At 39.2% G+C, this 13,711-nt stretch overlaps 2 protein-coding genes across 2 annotated transcripts in view; one reads left to right on the forward strand and one right to left on the reverse strand.

Moving 5' to 3' along the window:
- The window catches only part of SIAH3 (siah E3 ubiquitin protein ligase family member 3), an 81,584-nt gene that overhangs the window by 44,879 nt on the left and 22,994 nt on the right, over positions 1-13,711 (forward strand). The gene's annotated exons all lie outside the window — the stretch shown is intronic.
- On the reverse strand, positions 1,665-2,359 carry LOC132228359 (dynein light chain roadblock-type 1-like). The gene has a single exon (XM_059684634.1). It carries the CDS (start codon positions 2,288-2,290, stop codon positions 2,000-2,002), a length of 291 nt encoding a protein of 96 aa, XP_059540617.1. The 5' UTR covers positions 2,291-2,359; the 3' UTR covers positions 1,665-1,999.

Here is a 13,711-nt window from a genome sequence, read left to right on the forward strand (position 1 = left end):
TTATAGCTTCACAGAATTGTGAAACCATCACTACTATCAATTTTTAGAACATTTCCATCATCCCCAAAAAGAAACCCCATATTCAGTAGCAAGCACTCCTATTATCTCCTCCCCCTGCCCCTGGCAACCTCGAAGCTGCTTTCTGTTCCTGTGGATTTGCCTTCTCTGGATATTTCATATAAGTGAAGTCATACAATTTATGTGTTTTATGACTGGATTCTTTCACTTAGCACTGTACTTTCAGGTTTTATCCATGTTATAGTACATACCAATATTTCATTCTTTCTTGTTGCCAAATAATATTCCATTGAATGGATATACATACTACATTTTGTTCATATATTTATTAGTTTAAGGATATTTGTTCCCCACCCCCCCTAGTCACTCCCCCCCCCCCCCGGCTTTGACTATTATTAACAATACTGCTATGAACATAAAACTAAAACATTTTGTGAGAATATAAGTTTTTACTAGAGGCCTGATGCACAAAATTCATGCAAGAGTAGGTCCTTGCAGCCCTGGCGGCTGCCTCAGCCCTCACAACTGCTGCTTCATCCAGATGGTCGTTCCACTGTTCAGGTGTTTGGTTGATTTGCATATTACGCTTTTATTATTATAGATTTCTCTTGGGTATGTACCTAGGAGTGGGTCATATGGTAACTCTATGTTTAATCATCTGAGAGACTGCCACAATGTCTTCCAAAGCAGCTGCACCATTTCACATTTCCACTAGCAGTGTATGAGGGTTTCAGTTTCCCCATATCCTCATCAACATTGGTTATCTATCTTTTTTACTTTAGCCACACTAGTGTGTGAAGTAGTATACCACTGTGATTTTGAATTGCATTCCCCTAATTGAACATCTTTTCATGTTCTTATTGGCCATTTATTTTTTAATTTTTCAATTACATTTGGCATACAGTATATTAGTTTCAGGTGTACAACATAGTGATTAGACATTTATATAACTTACAAAGTGATCATCCTCATAAATCTAGTACCTATCTGACACCATACATAGCTATCACAATATTATTGACTATATTCCCTATCCTACAATTTATACCCAATGACTATTTTTTTTTAAATTGGCAATTTGCACATCTTAATCTCTTTCTCTTTTATAATCATTCCCCCAACTTCCTCTCTTCTGGCAAACATCAAAATGTTCTGTGTATCTATGAGGTTTTTTTCCCTATTTGTTCATTTATTTTGTTCTTTGTGTTCTACATGTAAGTGAAATAATATGGTATTTATCTTTCTCTGTCTGACTTATATCTCTTAGCATAATATCCTCTAGCTTTATCCATGGTGTTGCAAATGGAAAGATTCCATTCCTTTCTATGGCTAAGTAATATTCCATTGCATATATGTATCATATCTTCTTTATCCATTCATCTATCAATAGACAGGTTGTTTTCATATCTTGACTATTTAAAATAAAACAGCAGTAATAATGTTTGGGGTTTCTTTGGATAAATATCCAGAAGTGGAATTGCTGGGTCATCTGGTAGTTTTATTTTTAATTTTTGAAGAACCTCCATATTGTTTCCGTAGTGGCTGCACCAATTTACAATCCTGTCAATCATGCACATGGGTTCTCATTTCTCCACATTCTCACTAACATTTGTTGTTTTTTCTTTTATTGATTATAGCAATTTTTTTTCAAGTTTCAGTTATTTTTAGTTAAAGAAAAGCAGCCTTTTCCAAGGGAAACAAAGTGAACTCAATGTCAGAAGGAAGCAGGGTGTGGGCCTCTCATAAGCTCTTGCTCTGAAACCTGGACTCGAGGAAAGAGGCCCTCCTGGGAACTCAGGGTAACTGGCCAGCAGAGGGATGCCTTTGGTGGGTGGGGTGGAGCTGCAGCCCACACTGGTCACTGGATTGGTCTGCATGGGCTCTAAGGTGATTTCCACCTGCCAGTTGGTTGACATGATTAACACTATTATTCTTGGGGGGCATTAAATTAAGGAATGATGTGTGGAGCCAAGAGAGTGGCTTATTCAGTTGGATTCTGAATCACAATCAGGAAGGAGTTTTTATCTGGTGCAACCATAATTTCATTTTTCTTAGAGCGAATTCGAAGGGAAGTGAGGTCATTCTGGGGGTCAATTTCACGCACGGTGCTCCGGGCCTTCAAGATGAAGTTGTGCATGAGGTTGGCGTACTGTGTGGTGGTGGGATTGTCCATGGTACTCTTAATAGGAATGCCTTCTGTGTTCACCACGATGATTCCCTGCACTCCCTTCTGGCTCTGAAGTCGCTTCAGTGTCTCCTCCACCTCTGCCATCTCTGACAGATAGGGTAGCTCCGCATCGTCAACACTGCCCAGGCCCGCTGCGTTTCTGCACTTGCGCAGATCATCAAGTCAAAACCTGAGTATAGTAGTTGTGAGATGATATCTCATTGTGGTTTCAATTTGTGTCTTCCTGAAGATTAGGGATGTTGAGTATATTTTCATATGTCTGTTGGCCATCTGAATGTACTCTTTGGAGAAATGTCAATGCAGGTGCTCTGCCAATTTTTTGGTGTTGTTAAATTGTATGAGTTTCTTGTATATTTTATATATTAATCCCTTAATGGATGCATCATTGGAAAATATCTTCTCCCATTCAGTAGATTGCCTTTCCATTTTGTTGATGGTTACCTTCACTGTGCAAAAGCTCTTTAGTTTGATGTGGTTCCATTGGTTAATTTTTTGTCTTTTGTTTCTCTTGTCTGAGGAGATATCCAAAAACATCACTAAGAGCAAGAGCAGAGAGTTTACTGCCTGTTTTCTTCTAGGAGTTTTTTATTTTGGATCTTGCATTTAAGTCTTTAATTCATTTTGAGTTTATTCTTGTATACGATGTAAGAAAGTGATCCAGTTTTATTATTTTGCATGTGTCTGTCTGGTTTTACCAACACCATTTATTGAAAAGGCTGTCTTTACCTCATTGTATATTCTTGCCTCTTTTGTCATAGATTACTTGATCATATAGGTGAGAATTTATTTCTGGGTTCTCTATTCTGTTCCATTGATCTATGTGTCTGTTTTTTTTTCCCAGTACGATGCTGTTTTGATTACTGGAGCCTTTTAGTATAGTTTGATATCAGGTAATATGTATCTCCAACTTTGTTCTTTCTCAAGATGGCTTTGGCTCTTTGGGTCTTTTTTTTTGTAGTTTCATATGAATTTTAGGATCATTTGTTCTAGTTCTGTGAAAAATGCCATTGGTATTTTTATATGAATCACATTGACTTGGTAGCCTGCTTTGGGTAATATGGATATTTTAATGATGTTAATTCTTTCTATCCATGAATACAGTATATCCTTCCATTTATTTGTATCTTCTTCAGTTTCTTTCTTTAATGTCTTATAGTTTTACAAGTATAGGTCTTTTACTTTCTTAGTTAAATTTATTCCTATGGTTTTTTATGCAATTGTAAGTAAAATTGCTTTCTTAATTTCTCTTTCTGATAGTTCATTATTGGTGTATAAAGTGTAACCAATTTATGAATAGTAATTTTGTATCCTGCTACTTTACTGAATTCATTTAGCAGTTTTAATAGATTTTGGGTAGAGTCTTTATATTTATACAGTATCAGGTCATCTTCAAGTAATGGCAGTTTTACTTCTTCCTTTCCAATTTGGATGCCTTTTATTTCTTTTTCTTATCTGATAGCTGTGGCTAGAACTTCTAATACTATATTGAATAAAAGTGAAAGTGGGCATCCTTGTCTTATTTCTGATCTTAAGGAAAATGTTCTTATTTTCCTCAATGAGTATGATGTTAACTGTGGGTTTGCCATATATGGCCTCTATTGTGTTGAAAAGTGTAATATTTCCTTATACTGTTTTTTTCTGTGGTGTAGTTGACACTCTTCTCTTTCATTTCTGATTCTCTCTCTCTCTCTCTCTCTCTCTCTCTCTCTCTCTCTCTCTCTCTTTCTCTCTCTCTCTCTCTCTCTCTCTCTCTCTTTGATGAGTTCGCTTAGAGGTTTATTAATTGTTTTAGCCTTTCAAAGTACCAGCTATTAGTTTCATTGAACTTTCGTATTTTTTAGACTATTTCATTTATTTCCACTCTGACGTTTAATTCCTTCTTTCTACTCACTTTGGGCTTTGTCTGCTGTTCTTTTTCTAGTTTCTTTAGGTATAAGGATAGATTGCTTGAGATTTTTCTTGTTTTTTGAGGCAGACCTGAATTGCTATGAATTTCCTTCTTAGAACTACTTTGCCAGTATTCCATAGATTTTTGGGGTCATTGTGCTTTTATTTTCATTTGTCTCAAGGTATCTTTTGATTTTTTCCTTGATCTTGTTAACCCAATCATTGTTCAGTAGCATATGTTGGTGCTTATTTCAGTTTTATTTTTGTAATTGATTTGTAGTTTCATACCATTGTGATCAGAGAAGATTCTTGATATGGTTTTAATCTTCTCAAGTTTGTTGAGACTTATTTATGGCCTGACATGTTGTCTATCTTGGAAAATGTTCCATGTGCACTTGGAAAGAATGTATATTCTGCTCTTTAGGGATAAAATGTTCTAAAGATAACAATTAAATTCATCTGGCCTAATGTCATTTAAGGCCACTGTTTCCTTGTTGATTTTCTGTTTGGATGATCTATTCATTGATGTCAATAGGGTGTTAAATTTCCCTATTATGACTGTATGGTTGTCAGTATCTCCCTTTATGTCCGTCAATATTTGCTTTATATATTTAAGTGCTCCTATCTTGGGTCCATCTATATTTACAAGGGCTATATCCTCTTGTTGGATTGGTCCTTTCATCATTATTAAATGTCTGTTTTTGTGTGTTTTATAATAGCTTTTGTTTTAAAGTCTATTTTGTCTGATACAAGTATTGTTATCCCAGCTTTATTTTTTTTTCCCACTTGCATGAAATATCTTTTCTATCCTTTTACTTTCAGTTTGTATGCAACTTTCAATATGAAGTGGGTCTCTTGTACACAGTATATGTGTAGGTCTTGTTTTCTTATCCATTCAGCCACCCTATCTCTTTTGATTAGATAATTTAATCCATTTATATTTAAACTAATTATTGGTAGTTATGTAGTTATTACAAGTTCATTATATTTTTGAGCTTGTTCTGCTACTTAAAGAAGTCCTTTTAACATTTCTTATAATACTGGTTTGGATGTAATAAACTCCTTTATTTTTTTCTTGTCTGGGAAACTCTTTATAACTCTTTTGATTCTAAATGATAGCCTTGCTGGGTATAGTAGTTTTTGTTGTAGGTCTTGCTTTTAATTACTTTGAATATTTTGTGCCAATCCCTCTGGCCTACAAAGTTTCTGTTGAGGAATCAGCTTATAGTACTATGGGAGTCCCTTTGTACATGAATAACTGCTTTTCTCTTGTTGCTCTTAAAATTCTTTCTTTGTCTTTAACCTTAGCCATTTTAATTATGATGTGTCTTGGTGTGAGCTTCTTTGGGTTCATTTATTTGGGACTCTCTATACTTCCTTGACTTTTATTTCTATTTCCTTCACCAGATAAGAAACATTTTATGTCATTACTTCTTCATATGTTTCCAATCCCTTGCTATCTCTCTTTTTCTTCTAGCTCCCCTATGATGTGAATGTTGATTCAGTTGGTGTTGTCCTAGAGGTCCCTTAAACTTTGCTCATTTTTAAAATTCTTTTTCTTTTTGCTGTAATGATTGGGTGCTTTCCACTACATTGTTTTCCAAATCACTGATTTTTATCCTCCACTCCATTTAATCTACTATTGATTCCCTTTAATGTAGTCTTCATTTCAGTTATTATATTTCTCATTTATGACTGGTTCATTTTTATGTTTTCTGGCTCCATTTTTATGTTTCCTATCTCTTTGTTAAAGTTCTTGCTGAGATCATCTACTCTTCCCCTAAGTTCATTAAGCATCCTTATAACCAATGTTTTGAACTCTTCATCTGGTAGACTTCTTGTCTCCATTTTGTTTAGTTCTTTTTCTGAAGTTTTGTCCTGGTTTTGTTTTTGTTTTTATTTTCACGTGGGACATGTCTCTTTGTCTTCTCCCTATGTTTGTTTCTGTTTATTAGGTAAATCTGGTATTGGCTTTTCCTGGTATTAGCAGAGTTGCCTTATGTAGTTGGTGTCATATGGAGCCCAGTGGCAGTCTCCTTGGTCATCTGATCCAGGTGTTTCAAGCATGTCCTTTGTGTGGGTTGTGTATATCCTCCTATTGTAGATGAGCCTTTGTTTCTGTTGTGGTGTCAGGAGAGACTGACCCTCAGGGATGACTGGTTGTGAAGGATGGTCATGACTGTAGTGGATGAGCTGTTTTGCAGGGGCTGACCCCAAGAAGCAGTATTCACTTTAGCAGGCTCTAGTACCTTCCGAGTCTGTCTTTGTGTGTGTCATTTGTAGAGATGTTTGGGTGGTGCTCTGGTGTGGTCTGAAATCGGCTACTGGGTATGTTGGTCTTAAGCCTCTTGGGAGTGTCTTGGTGCAGGTCAAAGACAATCACTGCTCGTGCTCAGCCTGTATCCACCTGGTAGGAGCTACAAAGTGATCAGCAGATGATTGCCACCTGTGCTGGGCTTGGAGGTGCCTGGGAGAGGCTAAACTGCAAATTGAGACCAGCTGCTATTACTGCCAGGCTAAGGGCCACTTAGTAAGAGGTACGGAGCCTGTTGCGACACGACACTGTTTATTGTGGTTTGTGAACCTATGAGAGATTTTAATCAAGTCCCTAGCACAATCTGAGACAGCCTGTTTGTGTGGAAAAGCCTCTGCAAGTGGCTTGTGCTGGCCCACAAGTTGAGTGTGTGGGGATCTCAGGGAATCAGCAGAGCTGGGCAAACGGTATTAGCCAGTTTGATGGAAACTCAGATTTGGCCTCCGCCTGAACCTTCAGGCTGAGTGGGGGGAGAGCTCAACAAAGAAAGAGAGGTGTCTGTCAGCACTTCTGTCCATAAAGAGCTGTCTCATTCAGCCACAATCCCCACTGGTTCTCACAGACAGAAGTTAGAGGACTTCTCTTCCCAGCACTGAAGCCCTGCACAGGGAACTGTGTGTGGGGCTAGGACCCCTCTCTCCTCAAGAGGACGACTGCAGTTGAGATATCCTTTCCATTTACTCTCTGCCACACAGTGGGTGTGGTACCCCCCTCCCCCCACTCCACATCCCCACCCTTCCTACTAGTCTCTACATGGCTTCTTCTGCATATCCTTAGTTATGGGATTTCTGGTTCAACTAGTGTTTAGTTGGTTCTCAATGATGGTTGTTCTGTAATTTATTTGTAATTTTGATGTGCTCATGGGAGGAGGTAAGCACATCATTTACCTATTCCTCCTTTATGTATATTCTTTTGATAAATACCTATTTAAATATTTTACCTTTTTTAAAAAAAGATTTTTTTTATTGATTTTTAGAGAGAGAGTAAAAGAGAGGGAGAGAGAGAAGAAACATCGAGATCAGCTGCCTCCTGCATGCCCCCTACCAGGCATGGAGCCCACAACCCAGGCATGTGACCGTACTTAGAGGGAATCAAACCTGAACTTTTTGGTGTATGGGATGATGCTCCAACCAACTGGGGCACCTGGCCAGGGCTATGTAATTCTTTTTTATCTATTTATGTGGTGAATTATATTAATAGCTTTATAAATATTAAATCATCCTTGCATTCCTGATATGATCACTTCCTAGCCAAAGGATTATCATTCTTTCAATATGCTGCTGCTGTATTTTATTTGCTACTATTTTATGTGGAATTTTACATTGGTATTCATAAGTGATATTAGTCTATAGTTTTCTTTCTGTGTTATCTTTATTATATTTTATTATTAATATTATAATGGTTTTCTAAAAATAAGACCTCCTTTTGAGCTTCTTAACAATTTAAGTAGGGTGTGGATCACCTGTTTGTAAAGATCTGGTAACAGTTGTGGTAAAGAATTTCTCTGTGAAACTGGTGGTTGCATCTTGGGAGGGTTGTGGGAAAAGAAAAACAGTTGTCTCTATTATTTCCTAGCAATTGATATGTTTAAATTTTCCATCTCTTCTGAGATTACTTTTGTTAATTCATCTATTCTAGAAAAAGTAGACATATATTTGCATAGGCTGAAACAAAATAGTTTCGTCATTTCTACAAATTTCCTCCCTCTGAGCTATCCTTTAATAATTACTCAAGTTGTTTCTTCAGGTAAAGGAGACCTCTTTGCATGTCCCACTTTTGCACATTAGCCTCAGTGGAATGATTTAAATGTGAAACAAGTTAGATCCTGCACACTAAACCCAGATTCCCCATTCAGGACACTTGGCACAGGTTCCACCGAGTCACTAGCTCATTTCTTGTGCTTTTTGTCTTGCTCACTTAGCATGATTTCCTGAACAGACATGGGTAAGTAGCTTAGTCCTAAATTAGAAATCAGAATAAGGTCTGTAGTTAGTTAAGAGTATTGCACCAATTTTATTTTCCTGGTTTAATAATTGCATGATGGTTGAACAGGTTGTTAACATTAGATGAAGCTGTATTAACAATACATGCATTGTTTTTTCAACTTTTCTCTAAATCTAAAATTAGTTCAAAATAAAAATATAATTTTAAAAATACCTAGTATGTTACACAAAACTTGAATGTACAACTTTACAGCTAACAATAGAATATTTGCAATGTAAAAGGAGCATTTGCTTTTTAGAAATAGATTGTTTTAATTAAATGTACTTGCAGCAATATTAATAGTAATAATGAACTCACTTAAGTAAAATATAAAGTTGTTCCATTTATAAATGTAGTATATAAACCATTCTATTTGTAAAAATTCCCACCATAATTTACTTTATGTTTTCAGTATGCAACTATATGTATCTCTACAAAGGAGTTGTATGTGATTGACTTTAAATATGCATTTTGTAACTGCTACTAGTTCTATATCCCTCTTCACATCCCACTCCATCTACCTGGCAATTTTTTTGGTAAGAAATTTGTTTATGTCAACTTCTCCATCCCCTTAAATTGGTTTAATGGACCACTAAAGCCTTCATGACAAGACCCAAGCTTTCTTGCAGGACATCCATAGCTAGTTACCTTTTCCTTGCCATTTCTCATCATTCCCACCTACCTGACCACCTCCAAGGATTGCTGAACTGTTTGTAGTCTTGAACCCTTTGCACAGTTTTTGCTATTTGTCTACCTGAATGTCCTTTCCCTCTTTCCACAACCTACTCTTTGACAAGATAATCCCCATTTGTCTCCCAAGGCTGAGCTCAGCTATCGCCTCCTCCATAAAATTTTCCTGGCCAGATTTCTCTCCTTGTCTCTCCTCCGCTCCCACAGCACCTTAAGTTTATTTCTGCCATAGCTCTGACTACACCTGTACTGTAGTTCTCTGTTTTCCAGCCTCTTCTCCACCAGACTGTGCTCTCTTTAGGGGGAAGACACTAGGTCTTACTATTTTATCATCAAGTTCTATCACAGTTTCTGGCACATGGGAGATGGTTGATAAAGTTAGATGAAAAAATGAAAGAATAAAACTAAATCCATACACTCCAGCTTCAGGCATACTATCAGAGCACTACCTGATCACCCACTGCATACCCACCAGTGACCTGAATAAGGTGGAGTTATAAAAAGTGCAGCCCTCACTTTCAAACTGTGTAGAAGATTAAATCACTCCTGCCCACACCCTACTAAGCTGGCATGATGGTCCATGGCTGCTTCAATCCAGAACTCTTGTTCAACCTTCTTTAGCTTGCCAAGTGCATATGAGCCTGGCATGGCAATATACCGAGTGCAGTTCTGGAACTAGCTGGGCACTTTCATGAGGCTCACCACGGCCTCATGTTACAAAACATTGCATTCTCCCGGAGCATTTCCACTGCCTGCCACACAACATGAACTGTGGCTCCTGGTGACAGAAAATGTGTCTCCCCCATAATCTAGTGTTTGAATGCCTTTGCTGAGAATTAGCTTAATCCAGAAGCTTTTCCCACTCTCCTTTCTGCCCTGGGACCATGCTCCAAGATCCAAAAGAAGCATGCACTCAATAGTTCTTCCCTGCTTCACCCCACCTCACTCTATACCTTGCCACCCTGTCATCAGGTCAGGGCTCACTGGCTGAAAAAAAAACACCCCAAAACTGGACTCCTGTTACCCTACCACTGTATTGAATTTTCTTCTTCTTTGTACTAATTTCTAGTTGATTCTCTTAGGTAATATCTCAGTCTCTTTGAAAAGCATTTCCCCTCCTGCTACTTGCCTCTTCCAGAGTCAGCCTGGACAGGCAGAAGATGCATCAAACAGCCTTGCTGCCAAGGTCTTCATCCATCAGCCTAGAGGAATACGGAAAATGTGAATCAGCAAATGCTGTTGACCTTACCTATATTCAAAATTACATGAGACACTTTTTAAAATGCTAGTGATGGTTCAGGGTAATAGTTCTTGACTGGAGAGATAGAATAAAAATGAATAATATTATATGTTATTAACTATCTGTCGAGCCCCTGTGGGAAAGGCTCTGTACACACATACTTCCACTGTAATCTTTAGCCACTCCAATTAAAAGCCATATCATACCCAGTGGAGCTTATGTATCATGGTCATATATCCAGGATACCGAACGTTATGTATCATGGTCATATATCCAGGATACCGAAACCAATCAAAAGTGTTGTGAGGTCTCTTCCCACCCCCACCCCAATCTTGCTTTTGAAGCAGTTGGTAATCTGGTTACACTATTCCTACCCAGCCTTATTTCTCATTATTCTGCCGAGGCTTCACCAGTTCATGAAAAGACTAGTTCCTTGCCATGCCCAAGCTGCTCCCTATCCTCCAGAAGTGCTCTCCTCTCCCTCCACTACCCTGCTCTCATTCATGGCTTCTGGCCCATTTCAAGGCTCAACCCCCTCCCCCCCGCACCCCGTGCACAAGCCTTTTCCTACAACTCAAGCCATTTGATATCGAAAGGAAGGCAGCTTGCTTCATTCCATGCACTCTTTTATTTCATAAACACAAGGCTTCACATATGGCAGGTGCTGGTGAGCTTCCTGGTGGACAAAATAGCAATGTCAATGGTCAATAGGTCACAGTGTCCAGCATAGTCTAGTTGCCCTATTGGCATATGCTGATTGGCAAGGATGGGCAGGGAATGAGCCTACAATCAAAAGTGAATACTGGAAGAATCTGCCTTCCTTATGAGATAGCTATGGAAGTGAGGTCCCATCCCCCTCCCTGCATGGAGCGCCAGGAGAGGTCACCGACAAAGACAATGTTCTATCTCATTACCAATTCAGTCCTCGTGGAAACCCTTGCCAGGACCCTTAATTTCTTGTGTTAAAACAACAAATGAGGTGACCCCAGTACAATCTCTAATAGGTAGCATGGGTCAACAATTATTCATTTATACTAGTGCTTTTTGCATGACGGGCTGAGATGAAAATTTGTCCTCTTCCTGGCAAGAGCTATAAATTAGTTTTATGCAACTGTTAAACCCAGAGGCAAAGAAAGAAGGGGGAGGAGGGAAGGGATTGGAAGTGGGGGAGGATCAGCAAATAAGGCCTGACTGCTTCCAGCCACAAAGCTACTTCTTGTACCACATGCATCAGGAGGAGGGGGCAACAGAGGGCGATGAAACTGGGCCACAAAAGAAATTGAGGCAGAGACTCCGAGATGAGACAGTGAACTCTTTGAGGATCTGAACTTAATCTCATTTTTCTTTCCATCCCCACTATCTGGCAGGTTTGCCAAATACATTTACTAATAAATTATTGGATACATAACAACAATAGTGTCTCTCTTAACCAGATCTGAATGAAACCAATTATGCCACATCCATGTAAGTTCTCCAAGACTAAAGGAGCCAATAAAAACAGTGATGTTAACCTACACTTTTTCACTTGTATTGTCTGTAAGGTACTAAGTGGAAAAAAACAGCTTATAAGATATATATCATATTTAAGTATTTATGGTCAAAAGGCACTGAAAAACACACACACCAAAATGTTAATAGTGCTACTGTCAGAATAGTGGCATTCTTCATTTTCTTTATATTATGCAGAATTTTCTAAAAATTTAGCAATGAGAATACATTTTCTTCTAATCAGAAAAAAATGTTTTTAAAACTTTTTACATCATCAGCTCATAGTTATCTGTGCTAGAAAAAGAGAACAGTGGTGTAACAGTGGTGTAGATCATCTAGAATTTGGGGAAAAGCACCCGTGCCTGACTTTGGAATATGCTACATACATTTTCCCCCAGAAGACTTATCTTCCTAATTATGCTTTGCTCTAACTTAGTATTAGGATTAGTTCTAAGTCCCTGAGCTCCCTTGCCAGCTAATGAGCTGAACTGGATAGCAGGGAAAAGTCAGTTTGGAATGAAGTGAAGTATGAGCTGCAGATAATCCACAGGCAGATCACTGAGCTCCGGCTGCACACACAGGGGAGGCAGGAAGCTCTGGTGGCTCAGTTCCTGTGTTCTAAAGCCAGGCTCCTAAGGATCAAAGCATAGCGCCACCGCTGCTAACCCTGCGGTCTTGGAAAAGACCCCCATCCCTTCTGCACCCTAGTTTCCCTGCGTGCAAACTGCTAGTGGTAATAGTGTCCACCTCCTGGAGCCCGGAGGAGGATTCCATGAGATGGTGCGTGTAATGTGCTTGTCAGAGGCCCTCAGCAGGTGTCAGTCAGGACAGTTATGTGTATGCCCTTCCATGATTTGTGTTCGCATAATACTTTCTTCCAGACTGTTTGAAACACATTTTGACCTCTTCCATATATCCCCTAGGTCACAGTGGTCGGCAAACTCATTAGTCAACAGAGCCAAATATCAACAGTACAACGATTGAAATGTCTTTTGAGAGCCAAATTTTTTAAACTTAAACTATATAGGTAGGTACATTGTTATTAACTTAATTAGGGTACTCCTAAGGCTTAGGAAGAGCCACACTCAAGGGGCCAAAGAGACGCATGTGGCTCGCGAGCCGCAGTTTGCCGACCACGGGTCTAGGAGAGGAGCAGGTACCATCATTCTCATTTTACAGTCACAGAAACCAAGGCCTGGAAAAGTATAATGAGTTGCCCTTAGTTTTGTAAGGCATGGAAGAACTGTGACCATATCTCAATTCTTCATGAGTCTTCATTGCTGTATGTCCCACCCCCGCTCCCCACCACACACAGTGGGGTTCGACTATCTATACCTCTGTTTCTTTTCTTAGCTCAGGCAATGTAAGTTTTAACCTGAGGCCTGTACATAGAGACTTGTGAACATTAGCAGAGGAGTTACTGTTAAGTGCTTGGCCAAGATCAAATTCAATGAAAACGCCAAGTTCCAGTCATGGGGAGAAATTGGAGAGACTGTTCATTCTGAGTCCTTGTCATGAGGCTGGTGCATTAACAGGGCTGGGATTAAGGACCTGCCATTTCTGCATTTTATGGAGGAAGGCTTCCTTCCAAAATACTCTGATAATAGGTTCGTGGAAGAAGTTTTGGCAGCTGTGGAATGGGGAAGGTCTGAGGAGGAGGATAAAGTCCTTCCAAACTCCCCTTCCTTTACAGGTAATTCATACAAAACCCAGGCCCTTAAAGTGGGTTCTAGTTCCTTCGTCACCTCCTGTCTAAGGCACCTTCCTTCTCCCTCCTCTCCCCCTGTTGGGATTGACATTCAGAGAAGAAAAACCGAAAGGGCGGGGAGTTTGTACTCAGGCCTTGTAAGCCGCTGGACAGGATACCGCCCTGATCATTCTCCTGCCAATCCCGCCCAGGCCC

Source organism: Myotis daubentonii, chromosome 2 (assembly GCF_963259705.1).
Source record: "Myotis daubentonii chromosome 2, mMyoDau2.1, whole genome shotgun sequence".
In the NCBI taxonomy this organism is placed as follows: domain Eukaryota; kingdom Metazoa; phylum Chordata; class Mammalia; order Chiroptera; family Vespertilionidae; genus Myotis; species Myotis daubentonii.

Coding starts and splice junctions, on each gene's coding strand:
- LOC132228359 (XM_059684634.1), bottom strand. CDS start 2,290: ATGGCAGAGGTGGAGGAGACACTGAAGCGACTTCAGAGCCAGAAGGGA.